General features: G+C 49.5%; 5 protein-coding genes across 5 annotated transcripts; 2 read left to right on the top strand and 3 right to left on the bottom strand.

Moving 5' to 3' along the window:
- Positions 1-79: 79 nt before the first annotated feature.
- Positions 80-3567, bottom strand: TRIVIDRAFT_10543 (uncharacterized protein; the record flags this gene model as incomplete). The annotated part of the gene is made up of 4 exons (XM_014100018.1): positions 80-1172; positions 1293-1487; positions 1644-2107; positions 2284-3567. Coding segments are annotated over 4 exons (3036 nt in total), but the record flags the coding sequence as incomplete, so codon positions are not given.
- A 3998-nt stretch (positions 3568-7565) lies between these two features.
- TRIVIDRAFT_152771 (uncharacterized protein) lies at positions 7566-8006 on the bottom strand (the record flags this gene model as incomplete). Its single annotated transcript, XM_014100075.1, has 1 exon — positions 7566-8006. One exon carries the CDS (start codon positions 8004-8006, stop codon positions 7566-7568), a length of 441 nt encoding a protein of 146 aa, XP_013955550.1.
- A 2160-nt stretch (positions 8007-10166) lies between these two features.
- Positions 10167-11156, top strand: TRIVIDRAFT_202074 (uncharacterized protein; the record flags this gene model as incomplete). The annotated part of the gene is made up of 1 exon (XM_014100074.1): positions 10167-11156. The coding sequence occupies one exon, from the start codon at positions 10167-10169 to the stop codon at positions 11154-11156; it is 990 nt and encodes a 329-aa protein (XP_013955549.1).
- An 815-nt stretch (positions 11157-11971) lies between these two features.
- Positions 11972-13999, top strand: TRIVIDRAFT_52019 (uncharacterized protein; the record flags this gene model as incomplete). The annotated part of the gene is made up of 2 exons (XM_014100073.1): positions 11972-12298; positions 12374-13999. The coding sequence occupies 2 exons, from the start codon at positions 11972-11974 to the stop codon at positions 13997-13999; spliced, it is 1953 nt and encodes a 650-aa protein (XP_013955548.1).
- A 663-nt stretch (positions 14000-14662) lies between these two features.
- On the bottom strand, positions 14663-17921 carry TRIVIDRAFT_70294 (uncharacterized protein; the record flags this gene model as incomplete). Its single annotated transcript, XM_014100072.1, has 6 exons — positions 14663-15389; positions 15513-15676; positions 15941-16351; positions 16405-17198; positions 17265-17691; positions 17763-17921. 6 exons carry the CDS (start codon positions 17919-17921, stop codon positions 14663-14665), a joined length of 2682 nt encoding a protein of 893 aa, XP_013955547.1.
- Positions 17922-18952: the final 1031 nt, after the last annotated feature.

Here is an 18952-nt window from a genome sequence, read left to right as displayed (position 1 = left end):
GTTAAATCTACCTACACGAGTATTGTGTATGAGATCCTGCCCGTAAGCGGCTTCAGTTCGGTGGTTCTACATTTGGGCGAAACCTAAACAGCAACACCTTGCCCGACTTGGTCCCGATAGCCACAGTGTTGCCCTGCACCCATGACGCCGTAGGTCGATACATATCCGGGATGGGGATGATCTCTCTGCCATTCCAAGTGATCCAGTCACCGGCTATCGATATGCCATACCGTTTGCCCTTGAAAGACTCTTGGCTAAAAAAGGCAGAAGAGCCGAGGGTAGAAGGATCAGCTCCAAACTCAGTCAAGAAGTATTCTGGCATCCCGATGTCAAACCCAACGGAACGCTCTGTTTCTTGAGTCCTTATGGGACCTTGAATGCAAACTCCAGTTCCTGCATTCCAGACTCGGATACTTTTATCACTGGAACGCGACACAACTTTAGAAGAGTCGTGAGAGAACACAATGCTTTCAATGCCACCCGAGTAATCAAAAGCTTCCCACTTCAGCTGCAGGGACGCGAGGTCCCACATCATCAGCCTTGAATCGTCACCCCCTGAAGCTAGGAACTTTCCATTGGGCGAGAAAGCGACAGTGGTAACAAATTTACTGTGGCCCAGAAGAATCGTTTCTCGGTCTTCCTCCTCATTCTGTTCCTTTTCTTTTTCTACTTCTGCAAGGCATTTCCAGATTCGTACAGAACAGTCATCGGATGCTGAGGCTACTTGGTTACCATCGGGAGAGAAGGTGGCAGACGTAACATAATCTGAGTGACCCCGGAATTTGTGGCATAGCATTCCGCTAGCTACATCCCAAACTGTCACAGTGCCGTATTTTGAAGATGAAACCAGTCGTCCCCCGTCAAGTGAGAACGAGATGGACAATACCCCTCCTTCCAGAAGTTCGTGAGGTTTTGTCGGTCGGCCTGTAGTCCCGTCCCAGAGACAGATATTTGTGTCGGTAGATGATGCCAGATATTTACCATCAGAAGACATGGCTATACACCTAACAGGATAACCCTTGTTGGGCTCTTTCCGAGCGTTCATACCATTGCTCATGTTGCGCTCCGAGTCCCATAGCCAGATAATCTTGTCGGTAGCCCCTGATGCAAGATGCCCCTGCCTTGAGAAGGCAACTGCTGTCACCTCCTTCGTGTGTCCCCTCATCACATAGCTGGGATCTTTGCTCTCATTAAATCTCCATAGCCAGACCTCTGTGCCAGATCCTGCGGCGATGAAGGGATCATTTGGTGAGAATGCTACCCCATTGACGATATTTCCACAGTCAAAAGACCTAACAACCTGTCCGGTTTCCAAATCCCAAATTTTGATAGTGTTGTCACGCGAGCCTGAAGCAAGGTGTTTTTCGTCCTGTGAGAATGCAACGCATTTAACATCGTCTTCATGGCCAAGTAGCGATTTCCGCAATGCATTATCGTTGAATCCATCCCGAATATTCACAGTCTTGATGCTGGAGGATGCTATCCACCTTCCCTGTTTAGAAAAGTCCACAGCACGGACAGGACCTTTGTCCTCGAGTATTTTAGGCTCCTTTGCCACAGGGCCATCCAATTTGGAAGAAACATCCCACAATAGAAGTGCCATATCTGTGCCTACTAGCAAGTGTTCGCCATCTGGTGAAAACCGAATATCCCACAATAGGCCGTATTTCTGGCATAGCAACGTCTTATGACGAGATCCTGTGTTCATGTCCCAAATGTGAATGACCCCGTCTTCTGAGCCAGACGCTAATTGGCGATTGGAGGAGAAAGTGAGACACACCACCTTTCGTCCGTGCTCTTCGAACATCAACTGCGCGGCTCCCGTTTCAGCGTCCCATACGCGAACGGCCGAATCATCGGATCCCGATGCCAAAAGTTTTCCATCTGGAGAGAAGGCAAGGCTCTCGACATCACTTCGGTTAGCCAGAGCGAGAGAGTTGTCGCTCCAATTTTGTGCTGTCTCTGGTGGCAAAACTAGCCAATCGTTATTCTCGGCCACCCAATGTTGTTTCAAAACGCTTTCTTCCGGATAAAATATGGCGCTGTTGGGGTTGGTATGGAAAACACTGTTTCCAGATTTATGAGAATAAATAATTTGGAGGGCATCCTGAATTAAAGTAAGAACGAAGCGCTGATTCCCCAGTTTTTCAGTCCATTTCGTCAACTGGTTTTTCTTTACCCCCTTCCGTCGTTTGTCCTTGCATGGCTTCTTTTGTATGCGTGGTTCTTCCCTCAATTGTATCTAAATCCACAGTTAGTTATCATTTTTAAAATTTCGACTACCTTAGCTATCTTTAGGCTAATTGGGCCACTCACGGTCCAAAATCTGTCAAGCTTCTTCATCAGGATAGCAACATCAGTATGAAGACCGGCAGAGATTACTGTATCTAGCCAGAGTAAGAAATGATTTTGCATGAAGAAAACCACCGCATTTGTTGTTTTATCATCTCTGCTAAAACACTTCACATTGAGAAGATGCATTAGCCAATGAATAGCTCCATAGTTGTTGGAAAAGTTCGCCCCATCGCTCTGATTTCTAGCAGAGTTAAGGTTGGGTACGCCCAAAGTGGCCGTGTTGAAGTATTCCGATAACCATTCAAGGGCCTTTCTAGCGATGAGAGAGTGTGCCTCGGAGAATTCAAGGGGGTTATTTCGCAGATAATTCCACGCCTCCTGCCGAGCTGTTGGATCTGCAAACCTGACCTTGCCTGATTGAACTTCCAGATATGGGCGGCACCTGTCGAGTATTCTCATTAGATCGACTTGTGGCGGTAGATCTACGAATCTTGCCAGCTCTGATATCAGAAGGGGGCGGTACGCAACGGCCATGGTTGAAAGCACTGATTTGCAAAATTCGGGATCATGGCGAGGAAGCTTCGCCATATTGACTCGTGCATATTCGTACAGCCCATTCAATTCTGCAGGCATTTCTTTGAGGACATCAACTGCATACCAGTTATCTTCTTTTCGGAGAGTTGCGCAAGCCGTAACAGCCCATAGGGCATTGTCTTTCGATTTTTCGCTGATAATTCGCGAAATTTCCGTTTTGATTTCCTCAGAATATCCCTTCTCTAGTGCCAGCTCATCAACCATGGAATTGACGCTTCGATGAAACGCTTCCTTGAGCTCGAGCACCTGATAAGCTTGCTCTAAAACGATATATCGAAAATGTCCCGCCTCTACCAAGTCGGTTTTGACGCGATGATTTATATCTGCGGATACGAGCCACCTAATTTTATCTGGAATATTTTCAGTCGCCATGATTAGCCGTAGCAAGTCGCTGAGACAGTCGCCGTCCTTTCTTTCATCGTCAGACGAACATGCATCAATGCCATCCACCACTAGATATGACCGGACAAAAGCTTGGTCTTTCAACATCTTGAATAAGACTCCCGAGAGAGCAGTAAAATCATTTGGACTGTCGAATCGATCTCTTTTGATGTTTTCTAGTGTTACAGTCAAGTGAAGGATCAACTTTGGCTGCTGTTTGAGAATTGAATTAATCAGGCCTCTCAACACCCTGGCAGAGTTGTCTATGCCATGGTTAGTGCGGCCACAAGAGTAATATATTGACGCCCATGGACCGTTTTCCGAGTCAATTCCCCCAATTTCTCTTGAAATTGAGGCATATGAATTTGATCGGTCCAAACTCGACTTGCCAGAAAGGTGTACGGCAATTGCTTCCATAAGGGCTGTCTTGTTGATGCCTAGGCCACCGCCAATTAAAAGCCTCTGGTTCCTTGTATTGTGCTTGTTGTCCGTTCTTGATTCGTCGTCCTTGATGTACGTTGCTTCCCAATCAACGACGCTCTTGAATTGCTCTGTTGCGCAAACCCATCGACATAGCTCACGCGTCAAAGATCCATTATCGTTCATTTCTACTGGGCTTGATGCCATATCAAGTTCGCCTAAGCAGGCCAGGTTCTCATCGATCCCACTTGGAGCCGTTGTTGTTATCTCTCTTATGGGTGTCGTTTGGCGAGCTTCTTCTTTTGTGCTGAGTATCCGGATTTCTTCGAGTTGTTGCAACATCGGGCCCCCAGCGAAAGTCGAAAGGTTTTCTTCGGCAGCTTTCAATGATGCCAAGCTCAATTCCCGGGTATCAAACTGATTGTCGGCCAGTTCGACGACTTCCATCAAATACGACAGAATTTCCCTGTACAAAGCAACAACTCGGTCTTGTAGAGTCTGCTTCCATTCTGGAGGCTCATCGGTGCCACTGCTGATGAGTCTCGGCAGACAATTGTACCAATGCATCTTGGTAATAATATCTATAAGCCCGAGGCAGGTGGCTTCCGTCTCCGGCCGGGGATACAAAGATATCTGCTTTTGATTAGAAAATTTATATTGTGGCTGGAGCTGCGTGCCTTACCCGTGAAGCATAGCAAAGGCATACCCAAGCAAGTGCACTGGGCGGCGCGGCACCTGTTGACATTCGTATATGGTCCCTCAATGAATGTTGAAACTGGCTGGATTGGAGACTGTCCTGACCATCAAGCCACCAGCTCAATTGACGGCACATTTGATGCCATCTCACTTCTATATCGGTTTCGGAAATGGAAGTCTCCTTAAGATTCGCTTTCGATACTCCCGAGATGGAAGTCTCAGAAGCCACATCCCTGATGTCTCGTGATAAGATCGCTTCGTACCGGGAGACTAAATCTGGACGAATCAGCCTTAGGTCGTCATATGCTTTATCCCATAGATGCTCGCGTTTGGCGGATGCCAGCGTTTCTACGTCATGCGATGGTGGGAACTTGACGACAGGCGAAGTGATAGTGGTATTTGTTCTCGCAGTAGCAGCGATGTCTGCTCCTACCTTCTTCTCCGTGGAATGACTGTGGCCGCTTGGAGAAGATTCCACGCCAGTAGCAGTGTTAGCATGTCGTGCGCGGTCCAGAGGCGCCTCGCGGCCGCCAGGCTTGGGCCTCCCGAATAATCCAGCGAGAAACCCTATTTTATCCATCGTGTGAATATTGCAGTCGTTTCAAGCTGGCGAAAATGAAGAAAAGCGTAGTGATATTCGCCACAAACCGTTGTGGAATCTCAGATTTATTATGGGCAATCATGGACTTGGAGACAGCATGTGACATGGTTCGAATGGGCATTATGCAATACCCCATTCATCGTAAAGGACAGCCTTTGTCATCCGAAGGCATTGCGTGTCTAGTTACACAAGCATAGGTGTACTGTTTGTCCTTTGTGCACAGCACGACCTCCGAACCCCTTGTGCGGCCTTTCTGCATGCCCAGATTTTCTGGCCCAATTCATTGGTGGAGAAAAGGCAAATTCACATCCTGCTCATCACAAACTACCCAAATTGTTACAGAGCACGTAACACGTTGGTGTTTGTGCTCCCGATTGGCGGGCTATTCTCAGCGTTATTTTGCTATACTCCAATCATAGTTCCGTATACGTGTAATATTATGCAACACATGATGCCCAAGTAGAACCTGAATATTGGCGCTAACATGCTGTATGAGTTACCGCATAATGGCTCAAGTATCTTCAGAATCTTCCACAACTTTAAGATGCATGATCTTGTTCCAATATTTCTCGGTCCAATTGCCTACCTACTTGCTAACTAGTATACACTGATTCCTCTAAACATGCCCTTCCATCATATAAAAACAATATCTCTTCCATACCTACCTACCTACTAGGCACCTTTGGTACGCAGGTATGTACATGTATCTACACCTACCTAAGTACTTGGTAAGGAGTAAAGGGTAGCACACAGATGGGCGCCTAGGTAGTAGGTACATGTATGTTTCATTTCCACAGCGGTGGCGGTCGGGTTCGGCCGTGCCTAAGCTCCCTCCAAAGTCCCTGTGTAACGTAGAGTACTATACTACATGTACCTACCTAGGTAGGTAGGTACCTTAAGGTACCTAATAGATGCATAATATAGGTAGTTTCGTTTCTTTGTTACTTTTCTTCCTTAATCCCAACTCGTATCCTGTTGAGTCGGATGCAGCAGCCTTTTGTAGCCTAATATCCGATTCCGATAGATGGAAGAGGACGGGCCTCATTCGCACCGGGTGGTTTGCTCCATTCACCTGCCTCTGCCTCACAATTCACAACAGATCTTTAACCCCTCAACTTCACACTCCTTTTAATCTACCTTCATGAGAGATTGTCTGATTCTACTTAACTCTTGAACTTGTCATTCACCAGCGTAAAAAAATCAAAAGGGGCTCCAAGCCGTCCCTTGCCGCATAGGTTCTCCAAAACAACCCACTTCTTGTTCTCTCCCTCCCCCATCTCTTTAAACTTTTTTGTCACCGTGTCACATCTCCAAGCTCGTATTCCGCGGTTCTCGATTATCGTATCATTGACATGAAAATTTGACGATATCCGAGCACATGCCAAAATAAGGGAAGCCAGTCCTGCAGCGATTGCAGTTGAAACCGAGCTCCCCCCAATAAATTCGGCAGATTCCAAATATGGTATTTGGCCAACCCGGACATTTTGACCAAGAAATTGGTAGTCGAAGCCGGTTTTTTGACTTTGAGGGAGCAAGTTGCCCCATCTATCGCACGCAGCGATTGATAGGACGTCATTGTTATTTTCGCCCACTGAATGAGCTCCTATGCTGCCCTCGTCTGCGGTGCTACAGAGGATGACGATATCGTCCTCTCTGGCTGATCTGATGGCCTGGACCATTTCAGCCGTAGGGTCCGAGAAGGTAACGAGACTGAGGGATATTACGTCTACCCCTTTACTTCGCGCCCAGTGGATAGCCTAGATCAGGATAGCAGTCAATTTGTATGATCTATTCCGGAATTCAGGAGTTCACAGGGACTATGTGGAAAAAAGACAATGAAGATGGAAGCAAATCTCACCTTGGCTACATTGTGTCCTGTAATTCCAGAAGCAGTAGATTCAGCCACTTTGACGACGTACAAGTCGCAGAGGGGATTGATAGAGCAAATAATGGTTGCCATCTGCGTGCCGTGTGGCTCAGAAGCTTGCCACCAATTGTACTCTTCATTGTCTCTCCTAAAATATGAGACCCCATCAATGAATCGCTGCAATAGCTCGCTGTCGTGTTCGCTGCTCGCCGCTCCAACGGCAACGACGCCACTATCGATCAAAGCTACTCTTGTCTTCCTCGTATTCTCGTTTCTTTCGTTATAATCGCGGAAACTTTTGACAAATGATGCCAAGTGTGGTCCGACAATGTCCGAAGAACTGTGAAGGTGTAAGCATCAAGTATACTTTGTATTTTAGAGCCATACATGTTATCAAAGCTTCGGTATATGATAGTTTCTTGTTGTTGAAGCCATTGTATCCGCGAAACTTTGATCTTGGGTTGGATCTCGGCGGTTTTTTTATCATTGTAATTGCTCGCTCCTTCTTCTCCAGTCGTCCACGGATAACCGCTTTTGTCATGTAGCTTGTTCAAGTCGGTTTCAAGCTGCTTGCTGACTTCTTCTACTCTATGAGGGCTGAGAACATCCTAATGAAGCCATGAGCAACGCAAGAACGAGCGCTTCCGAATGCGGCAGAAATCAGTGTTTTAGTTCCTTGACTTACCTTCACTACATACACATGCAGGTTTTTCAACTGGTATAGTAAGCATAAGCACGTTCGCGATGTCGGGGGAGAGTTTGGCAACTTACCCGCTTGAATCTCGGTATTTGATCCAGCCACTGATCATGAACAGATCGATTGCCACTGGAATAGAGATGCAGCTCCTCTACCAACTCTTTGTCAAAGTCTTTGAGGTAAATATCCAGTTTTCTCCAATTGAGAACTCTGACATTGAACTCGTTGACACATTTTGTTACATCTTCATCATTATGCGGGCATTGTAGCCGATCTTCCACAAACAGGCCCATTATGCCTTGAACATTTTGATCGGATAGCCACTGAAGAACATCATTAACTTCCCTATGATCTTGTTTCAAGTCTTCATTGCTCATGAAGGGTGCTTGACCACTCAGGTCGGGGAAGGTGACGGATTTTAGATACTTCTCATGTCGAAAGATCCTCTTGTCCATTGTTATCAGTTTCTGAATATAATCTTTAGGGCCTTCATTCTTCGTGTTCGATTTGAACTGCGGAAAAGGATAAGTCATCTCGCGGACTTGGTAAGGTATCAGCGTTTTGCATGTAGAAGAGCATGAAGCTTCTTGGTATTACTCACTTTCTACTATACCACTTGTTAATATGGGATGAAATAGTGTGTGGGGAAATGATGGATTATCAACGCACCTGAAGAGTCTGCTGAGATCTCTCGAATTCGGTTTAGATCCAAATTACGGCTCTGAATCATGGCATTCACAACTAAATCACGAATACCCAGATATGGGTCTCTGTCCTTGCGAATGCCCTGCTTTTCTAAAAGCTTGTTCAGATGCTGCAAGGGATACTTATGGCTCGTTTCTTCCAGTTCAACCTCCACTAGAGCAGGCTCTAGCTCCAAGAGTGCGGCCACCATATCGACATTTCCCAAAGATATGGCCGTATGCAGGAAATTGCAGTTAGGCTCAGATACGAACTCGCGGCGACTGGTTTCCGGAAACAGATTCCACATCTCCACGGTTCCATTTTCAACAACATATGCAGCCTTATTTTTGGTGAGGAACTCCGGGTCTCCAGACCCGATTAGAAGGCGCACCATGTCCAGTGATGTCCCTTTGATCGCGGATTTCCAAGCGTTGTCATCGATCACACTTTTGTCTCCATCGAATATCAGCTTCACAATCTCCGAAGCTTTGACTTTCATCTCGGGTGTTAAAGAGCCATAGGTGTCGCACAGTAGCTGTACAACCTCAGCCATATTCTTTTTCGCCGCTAGCTGAAATGCCGTTTTACCATCGCTATTGGCCGCTGGTGCTTGATTTACCTGTCTCTCTGTCTCGGAAGACACGGCACCCCTGCGCGAGCAGTATTTCCGGAGCTCTTCAATTATGATTTCTACTATATCTTTAAGGTTTTTTGCGAGTGCAAAATGGTATGCTGATGGTTCAGTGCTTTGGCCATTTGGACATGGCTCAAATGCTATCTTCGGATGATGGCAGCACATTGCCTCCATAATCATCCTTGCAATCTTCATTCGATTTATAACGCCTAGAGGCTTTCCGGGTTTCCTATGATTCAAATCGTAATCTTTGACTACTGCGCTGATCAACTGGATCTTCTTTGTTTTCAGTCGCACCTTTTTAGGTTCGTACGCCAGGATATCTTTCAGTTGATCGAGAATCGTGGCGTCAGTTTCTTCCGCAGCTTTGCCCGAAACCGCATTCAGGCATTTACCGATCGCTCCGCGGAAATCATCGTATGCGTTATCTTTATCCCAACTGGAAACTAGGGTGTTCCAGCAACTTTCGATGTCATGGCCTTCGCCCGCAAGTGCCTTTAGCAATAGCGGCGGTTGGGTCTCTGAAGGACCAGCCTCGACTAAGCCCATGTCGAAGCCAATTGATACCCACGAATAACAGATATTTGGTTAAAGCTTTTGAGATTCAACTGAGATATAGAAGTAAGTAACGAATGATCGAAGTCTCAGGGTAATTGAATGATTGTTGAGAGAAATCGCATATGCTTAAAGATGAGTTGCTGGAACCTATAACCAAGCCGACTGGCACTGCAGGCAATGTGATATCCTCCCTCACATCTGCCTGGGCAGGAATCCCTAAAAACAAAGACTTCCCGAGGCGCCGGTGGTACCAGTCCGAGCGTCAATCACAAGGCTCTCTACCCATGTCGCAAGGCCGGCTTGCTGCATATAGGGGAGAGGGGTTCAATTTTCGTTGGTTGCCAAATGAGCGTCCTTGTAGCACTTCGGAGAGGACTTGAGCCAATTAACACGTGCCATGTTTTTGCCATCCATGCATTTATAATATACTTGAGGCATCAATTATCGTTGTAACTACAGATACGAGCTGTTGTACTCTGTACAACAAATTAATTATCGTCACAGTGGGGTCAGGATGTTCTTGGGCTGCCATCAAAAATGCAGCACTTGGACTGATACTTCTTGTGCTATGTTGCGGCATGCCAGGCGACTGATCTTTGCACCTATATATTCCATAGCATTTCACTATTGCCAGCATCAACACCAACAAAATAAGCCTCTGCTAGTTTACTTCTGAAGCACTTTTTCACTTGAAACATTCTTGGAAACTTTTAACTTGAGAGTAGAATACCTCAAGAACATGGCACAAAGTTCCAACCTCAGTTTTCCTGTCAGAAATGTTATCTTCCGTGCAGATAACAGCCTTTACGAAGAGCTAAATCCCGATGTCAGTGCGTCACTTGGCGCGTTCAAAACATCAAATCCCCATGACGGTCGGTTCCAACGACCAAATATCCATGTTTCTTCGACTAAATCCAAGTTCAAGAAGACTGTGGAGTTAATTCTCTGCGTTCATGGTTGGGAGAATCCCGACAAAAAAGAACCCATGACTCTGATTGTCTTGGGGGTAAATCTGTCCTGCCATGATCTCAACTCTCGTTTTCAGTCAGTGACAATTAAGCTTAAATTCGACGAAGATGACACATCCCATCCAGCCAACACCGCCAAGGCGAATCCTCAAGTGGTCGCCTATGCCCCTTTCGTGCAGCAGAAACGCTGGAACCATACAACTGCTACTGTCACAGAGAATAGGGAGTCTGGAGGGGATCTAGGCGTCGACAAATATGTTCAAGCAAAAGTGAGCGCGAATAATAGCTCTGAGTTCTCGTACGTTCGCGAGTACTTCGACAGAGGATCGGCACATCCTATTTATGACAAGCAAACCAGGCGACTACGCGGTGTCGAGTGGTATTGCGAGCAGAATGAGCAGCAAGAATACGGGGTTATGCCCAACTTCCACTTGGCAGTTCTCCTCAAGCGTTCGCACGATGAGGATAGAGCCATCCCATTCAAAGCCAAATTTGAAATGCGGACGGAAGCAGGTTCCAGGTATGACTTTGAGCAGGGCCTGCGCCGTGTTTTTCGGGGTCTGAAGCCAGAGGACGATCCCGTCTACTTTGATCCCTCCAGGGATCCTGATGTAAACGGCGTTGCCGGAGTGGGGCAGAGGCTGTTTGAGAGCATCCAAATAGACAATCTGGGAGCTTTGGCTGAGGGTCAATTCCTGAGCAAGTTGGTCGATTCTGCAGGGGGTTCGTTGGGTGGCCTTGAGCCAATGGAGGCATTGTAAGGGCTTGATGGACGGTGACGGCATGGTGAGGGACTTTTTGCACTGGATATTCAACATATCACTGTGTATCATCTTCAAACAATTGTCAATTTTGCAGAGTGGGAGCTCGTTTGTTCGTTTGTCAGTTTGTTTGTCGGTTTGTTTGTTTTTATCAACGATGCAGAATCCGCAGATGTAGGGTATCTGAATCACATGTTAGCCAGAATCGGGAGAATACATGATGTTTTGTTTGCGCGGTACATTGGCAGTAATAACAACAGCTAGAATGCAGATCATTGTGGCCTTGAAGCAAAGTAGAGAATACCTTGTCCCGCAGCCAAATTCCAATCCTGTCGGCAGGTATGCAATACCAGAGCGTGATATGAGGCTTACCAATTTGGTGGCGACCCTCAGTCTAAAGCACTGCTAAAATACGGGCGTGTGCCAGCTAATACCTGTACTCTACATGTACGGAGTAGGTACCTGTAGCCTAATAGTACCTTAGTAGCAGTACCTGTCAAAAGAACAGCGCAACTCACTAATCGGCCTCGATTCGATACTAAACTTGAAGGTTAGGTTAGGCGATCAATTCAATTCAACTCAGTGACTCCACCATCGTGGACACTTGCCATCGCCATCTCCAGCTTCATCCTCAGCCGCCATTCTTTCTTTATTGATACTCCCATATTGTTTCCCACCATCTCACTCAACAACAAGTAACAAACATCTCCGCTCTCTCCACATCACTAGAGCAGCGCAGTCTCCGTCCAGCAGCAGCAACTGACAGCACAAATCGGCCCATGCCATAGGGCACCGCTCCAGCATGAGCATCCGCCATGCCCCTGCCAGCGCTGCTCTCCTCCAGCGATAGATCGTCTTCCATCGGCTTGTCTTCCAGCAAGGCGCGCTCTGTCCCGGCCGTCGACGGCGACATCCCACCCGAGTACATCCACGACGAAGCCCAGCTACCATGCATCCCACCCGAACGACCAGATCTGCGCGAGCTCAACTGCAGCCTCGAGGCCCTGGCGGCGGTATTCCCTGATATCCAGATCGAGGTCTTCCGAGAGCTGCTGGGCAACTTTGACGGCGAATCGAGGCTTGCCCTGGTGGCCGATGCTCTGCTGAAGAATCGTGCAGTATGGGTCAAAGGCCGGTGGAAGGTTGCCGGGCCCGAGAGCCACAACAGACTGCAGCCTGTGAAGGACGACAAGGACAAGGACAAGGACAAGACCGAGGCGGAGGCAGATGTGGATGGCCCTGGCAATCGGCTGGTGCCGAGAGCAGAAATATTCCGAAGCAACGAATATAAAAAGGCGGTCCAAGCGCTTGCGTGGCAGGAGTTTAAAGGCTTGTCCAAGTCGACCATCAACGCGGTGCTTGCCGAGTGCAACTACTCATACCTGGACGCTCGGAGGACTCTTGTGACGCTGTCATCTAAATCATGGCGCTTCACCATTTCGTCAATCTTCATGAGACGGAAGCCTGTCGCAACGGGCGAGGCAGACAACCATCCTCTGGTCCGCTGGCGCACAACTGGTCATGGCTCCAGCATACCTACAGTACGGTCCACGGGCAATGCCGAGCTTGATCGAGAGCTGTATGATGCGCTGATACGCCCGCTAAAGGAAAAAGAAAGAGAAGAACGGGAGATCAAGGACCGCGCGGCCGCTATACTGCTGAACAACGAGGAAGCCGAAAAGGCGGGCGCCATTCACGAGTGCACGTGCTGCTTCACTACAGGCGCCTTTGAAGAGTTTACGCACTGCAACAAGGACGCACACATGATTTGCTTCCGCTGCGTCCAGCATTCCATCAAGGAGGCGGTTTTTGGCCAGGGCTGGCAGAGCAGCATCATCCCCGAGACAGGAACACTGAGGTGCATGGCCGTCGACCGCGTCCAGTGCCCCGGCTACGTCTCATCTGAACACATGTGCAGGGCCATGTTAGAAGAGAAGAAGGGCGCCGAGATTTTGCATCAACTAGACCAGCGGCTTGCAGAGCACGCTTTGCTTGCCGCCAAACTACCGCTGGTACACTGTCCATTTTGCAATTATGCAGAGATTGACGATATATACATGCCGCATCGAACGACCAAGACACGGATTCGGATTTCCGGTGTTCTTCACTTGATGTTTCTTTTCTTCTGCTTCATCTGTGTTGTCCTTGTCCTTCCCATAGCCGTGATATCGGTTGCCACCGCTTTGGCATTCACCTCTTGGCGGTCTTTTTGGACACAGATATCAACGGAGTGGAAGCACGCCATCGCCAGACATTCCCGCCGACGACGTGGGCTCCAGTTTTCGTGCCAGAATCCCGAGTGTGGCCGAGTATCCTGTCTCTCGTGCAACAAGGTCTGGACAGATATTCATGTCTGCAATGAGTCGTCTCTGGTTGCACTGCGAACGCAGGTTGAACAGGCCATGAGCATGGCCATCAAACGGGTCTGCCCTCGATGCAACACATCGTTTGTCAAGAATGCGGGCTGCAACAAGCTCACTTGCCCCTGCGGGTACAAGATGTGCTACGTTTGCCGTGCCGACCTCACCGAAGAAGGATATCGGCACTTCTGCGACCACTTCCGGCCAGACGGCGATCCTCGGCCATGCCTTGAATGTGACCGGTGCAATTTGTGGGAGTCGGAAAACGTCGACCAAGTGCTGCAAGAAGCCCGCGAAGAAGCGGAGCGGAAGTGGAAAGACACGGAGAAGAGGGATCTGTCCGGGCCTGAGAAGGCGTTTCTAGAGACGGGCATCGCAGCACGGGCGACGGGCATGAACAGCCTGGAGCAGATCTTGGTGTCGGGACGAATGCCGTCACTGGGGGAAGTTTTGGACGTTGTGGTTGAGACGATCCTCGTGTGAGGCGGGGTGGGAGCGTGGAGAAGCAAGATCACTTTGTTTGCTTGTCAGCATTGCTAGAGAATGAGGGCTCAGGCTTTTTGCATTCTGGCGTATGTCTCTCCTCCTTGCCATTTCATGACTTGAGAATCATTTCTGCGACGGCGTCACTGGAGCTATCAAGGCTATTATACATGATCAAGATTGTGTGCGTCTGATAACGCTTTGACCAGTATGGATATCTATACCAAAACGGTGCTCAGCTTAGATTGTCCTTTTCTTCTTCTTTTTTTCCTTTTGTCTTACCAGGAGCGTGCCTATTACTCGTCAAGATCTCTGCAAGAAGGAATATCGCCACTTACAGTATAAGATGAGGATTGCTGTCTCGATCTCTCTTATTTTTCCATTTTTTTTTTCAACTCTTCTTTGCATCTGTGTGTTTTCTTTTGGTCGGGCGGATAGGATTGGGAATTGTATTTCATGGACTTGTTTTTACGAGGGACTGAGCGTCGTCGATTCATGAACGTAAACGGTCGGATAATAGCTTGATGAATGGATGGATAGACTGCTTTTTGATACATGAAATAAAAATCGTCGACTTTGAAAATTTGCATTCTAGCATTATCCCATGAAAACATTAAACTATATTACACATTCTCGCAATAACATCCCCCGTCATCATCACCCTCATACAAGCTCAGCAGCAGCTCCCGCAATGGCCATCTTGCCCGTCTCCTTCACCTTGCACTGGAAGAACACCTTCTTCCCTTCCCTCCACATCTCCGTGACAATCGTCTGTCCGGGAATCACCGGCCCGGCAAACCTCACCTTGATGTTCTTGAACGCGCCGAATCTATCGTAGACGGCCTTTCCGGCAACGCCAAAGGTGCACAGGCCGTGCAAGATGGGCGCCTTGAAGCCTCCCATCTTGGCGAAACCAGGATCAATATGCAGCGGGTTGTAATCGCCACTCAAACGATAAATCGCCGCCTGGTCCTCGCTCGTGGCCTCTTCGACGACGACATCCGGCGCCCGCTTAGGAGGCTCATTGACCGCCGTCGCGGCACCCCTGTCCTGACCCCTCTTCGCACCGCCAAATCCTCCCGCGCCACGAAGGAAGACAGTCATCTCATTGTAAAACACATCCTCACCATTCTCAGCATTGACGGTAGTAATGCCCGTCTTGACAATGGACGCAGAGCCCTTGTCGATGACCTCGAGGAGCTTCCCGCGGGAAAGGAGGCGGCCGGCGGTGGGCAGCGGGAACTTTCGGATTTCGAGGAACTGCTCGCCGTGGAGGAGCATCATGGGCGAGAAGTTTGGCACGAGGGCGTCGTAGTCGAAGGGCATGTCTGCGGAGAAGGGGGGGATCACGCCAAAGGTGGGGAGGACCTGGAAGTCTTCTGCGCCCTCACTGTTTCATTGCAGAAAAGGATTGTGTTAGATGTTGTTTTTGCTTGACGTATTCAAGGTTGAGGGTTGAAGGCATTGCTCATGTGAGATGAGAGAGCATTCAGGGGAGGGCATCACGGCTTACAAGACATATTTCAGCTCCTTTCGCTTGGCACCAACACCAAGATTGTACAGAATGGCATCACGCTCCGTGAAGCTGTACTCGGTAGGGCTGCCCTCTTTTGTGAGAGCCTCAGCAATGGCGGCGAGATGCTCATTGGTGGCAGCGGCAGCAGATCCGCCCTCGCTCTAGGAGCAGAAAACACACAAATTAGCACGGTCACTATTTTGAAACGTAGGATTCTGTTCTTTCTTTTTCTTTCTCTTTCCAATAACATTTCTTTCATCTTTAGGGACTATCCAATATGTACAGGGTTTTTTTGATAGGCCGCGGTGGTGATACAAGTCTTCTTCCACATGTTGACATGCCAAATGGAGAAACAAATAATAGTAGGAAAAAATAAAATAGGAAAAAAAAAATCATTGAAAATCGTGAACGTCACGTTCTCATACCTTGTTCTCCATGTTGGCCATGATCTTCTCCAGGCCATCCTGCGCCTTCTCGGGATGATCCGCACGGCCATCCTCAAAGTTGATAATCTCGTCCCAGTGCTTGACAACCTCTTCAGGCACCAGAGGCACGTTGACGGGGAAGCCGTGGCCGCCGGTTCGCTGCCATCGGGTCTTGCCGACCCAGCCGCTGCCGACCTCGTACAGGCCGCCAGTGGGGTTGGGGCACTTGTCGCTGCTGAGGGCGAGGACAAGGGGGGCAATGTAGTCGGGCTTGAAGGCGTCGACCATCTCCTTGGGCATGATGGTGGCGGTCATGGCAGTGCCGGCGTTGGGGGCAATGGTGTTGACGTAGATGTTGTACTTGAAGCCCTCGAGAGCAAGGGCGCGGGAGAAGCCAAGGATACCGCATTTCTGTGATTGACATGTTAGCTTTATTAAGAGACACGGATGGGAGGGGATCTTACAGCAGCGGCGTAGTTGGCCTGGCCAAAGTTGCCGTAGATACCAGAGGTCGAGGTGGTGTTAATGACACGGCCGTACTTTTGCTTGAGGAAGTAGGGCCAAGCAGCCTTGGTGACCTTGTAAGTGCCGCGCAGGTGCACGTTCATGACGGGGTTCCACAGGCTGTCGTCCATGTTAGTGAAGGCCTTGTCGCGGAGGATGCCGGCGTTGTTGACGACAATGTCGACACGGCCAAAGGCGTCAATGGCGCCCTTGACGACGGCATCACCGTCCTCGGCAGAGGCCTTGACACCGACAGCCTTGCCGCCGAGCTTCTTGATCTCCTCAACGGTGGTGTCGGGGTTGACAAGATCGTTGACGACAACGGAAGCGCCGTACTTGGCAAAGGCCAGAGCGTAAGCACGGCCAATACCCGCACCGGCACCAGTGATGAGAGCAACGCGGCCGGTGAAATCGAGCGTCTCGCCCTTGTCGCTGGGGCCCATCTTCATGGAGTCCTCCAGAAGGCTCATGAAGTCGTTGGGACCAGAGGGGTACTGAGGGTTGGAGAAGTCAATGACTTTGTTCCACTGCTTCAGAATGGCGCCAGGAGTGTATGAGTCGTCGGCCTTGAGCAGAAGACCGCTGGATCTCTCCCAGCGCAGCTTGGCGACGTGGCCAGCACCAGCCTCGAAGATGCTGCCGTTCTCGGTGTTGTTGGAGTGGACCAGGACGGCAACGAGCGGCACAATCCACTCGGGGCCGAGAGCCTTGAGGACATCGGGGGGCATGACGGTCTCAGTCATGCGGCTAGCAGCTGTTTGTTACGGTCAAGTTAGCCAACCAGTCGAGAGAAACGAAGCTGGACAGGCGAAAAACATACCAATGGGGGCAATGACGTTGGACAGGATGTTGTATTTGGCGCCCTCCTTGGCCAGCGTCTCGGTGAAGCCAACCATGGCCAGCTTGGCAGCAGAGTAGTTGGTCTGGCCAAAGCTGCCAAACAGACCGGCGGCAGAGGCGGTGTTGATGACTCGGCCGTACTTTTGCTTGCGGAAGTGAGGCCAGGCGGCGCGGGTGCACTTGTAGGCGCCGGTGACGTGGACCTTCATGATCAGGTCCCAGTCCTGGTCCTTGAGGTTCTTGAAGGCAATGTCGCGCAGGATGCCGGCATTGTTGATGAGGATGTCGACACGGCCGAAGGCCTTGATGGCCGTCTCGATGATGCGCTCGCCGAACTCGACGCTGTCGTAGTTGGCAACGGCCTTGCCGCCGGCCTTGACGATTTCGTCGACGACGACATCAGCGGCCTGGAGAAGAAAAAGCTGTCAGTTATGCTGTTGCGATTGAGACTACGGTTAAGAAGAAGGCATTCACCGACCTTTGTAGAGTTTCCCTCGCCCTTGAAGGTGCCGCCCAGGTCGTTGACGACAACGCTGGCGCCTCGAGAGCCGAAGAAGGTGGCATAGGCCTTGCCCAGACCACCACCAGCTCCGGTGATGACAACCACCTGGCCGTCGTATCTCAGTTGCTCAGCCATGACGTCGGCAATTGCTGTGTGTGTGATGGTGACGTTGTGTCGAGACAAGAAGAAACCGAAGCAATGGGGAAAAAGAGAAGAGGGGGGTATCTAGATGGTTGGACCGAGATTCAATCACGGGGGAGGGAAGAAGAGGGAAGAGAGAGAGAAAAAGGAGATGGAGAAGAAGAAGAAAAGAAGCAGGTGTTGAAGCTTGCCGACTGTTTTAAAGTGATGCGGACGGACCGGGTTTGGCACAGCAAAAGGTGTCGATGCCTCGGCTGAAGCTTCTGGGGCGGGTACTTTGTACCGCGACTTGGACCGAGTTTAGAGGAGAAAAAGGCCGGGGGAGGCGCTAGGCTGGAAGCGGGAGATGGCGGAGAACGAGGGAGAGGCTTGTTCACATGCTTTTTTTTGGAGAATCCCCTACGGAGTACGGAGAAGAAAAGTTGGGGTATTACTTGTGAGAGCGTCGACCCAAAGCTGGGGGATGACGGCGTCAAGACATTCACGTGTCCATGTCAGCCATGCTGGATGATTAAGACGTCCAGTCTGCGGTAATCTTCGGAGCAAGCATCTAGTACATGTAATGTATTGTATAGGTACCTACCTGCTAAATAAGCATGGCACATGCAATTCAATCCTCTTCTTTAACACCTAGTATTCTCCGAGCACATGGCGGGCACTAGACGGGATACTGACTGCTCTCTCCACACTTCACTCTGCTGCACCCCGTACTTTCATCGGCTTGATCTTACAGCGCTCATGGCCCTACTCTATCGTATCTAGATATTCTAATCATCCTCATCTACTTCAATCGTATCAACACATCACGTGTCTCACTCATCTCTCTTCCCTTCCCTTCCCTTCCCTCCCCCCACGCTTCATCTATCTGCCTCTCCACAAATTCGCACTCGCAGGCGGCCACTAAAAGCCAATCCAGTCGCTCAATCAATCACCCGGTGCGGCCCCGGAAACCGGCAGCCCGCCACGGAGTAGTATGGAGATATATTGCACACCACAACCACCGGTAACCGGCCTGGCCTCGTAGA

Source organism: Trichoderma virens (assembly GCF_000170995.1).
Source record: "Trichoderma virens Gv29-8 chromosome Unknown TRIVIscaffold_72, whole genome shotgun sequence".
Lineage (NCBI taxonomy): Eukaryota > Fungi > Ascomycota > Sordariomycetes > Hypocreales > Hypocreaceae > Trichoderma > Trichoderma virens.
Note: the sequence above shows the minus strand (reverse complement) of the source record. Positions and strands in the feature narration are given on the sequence as shown.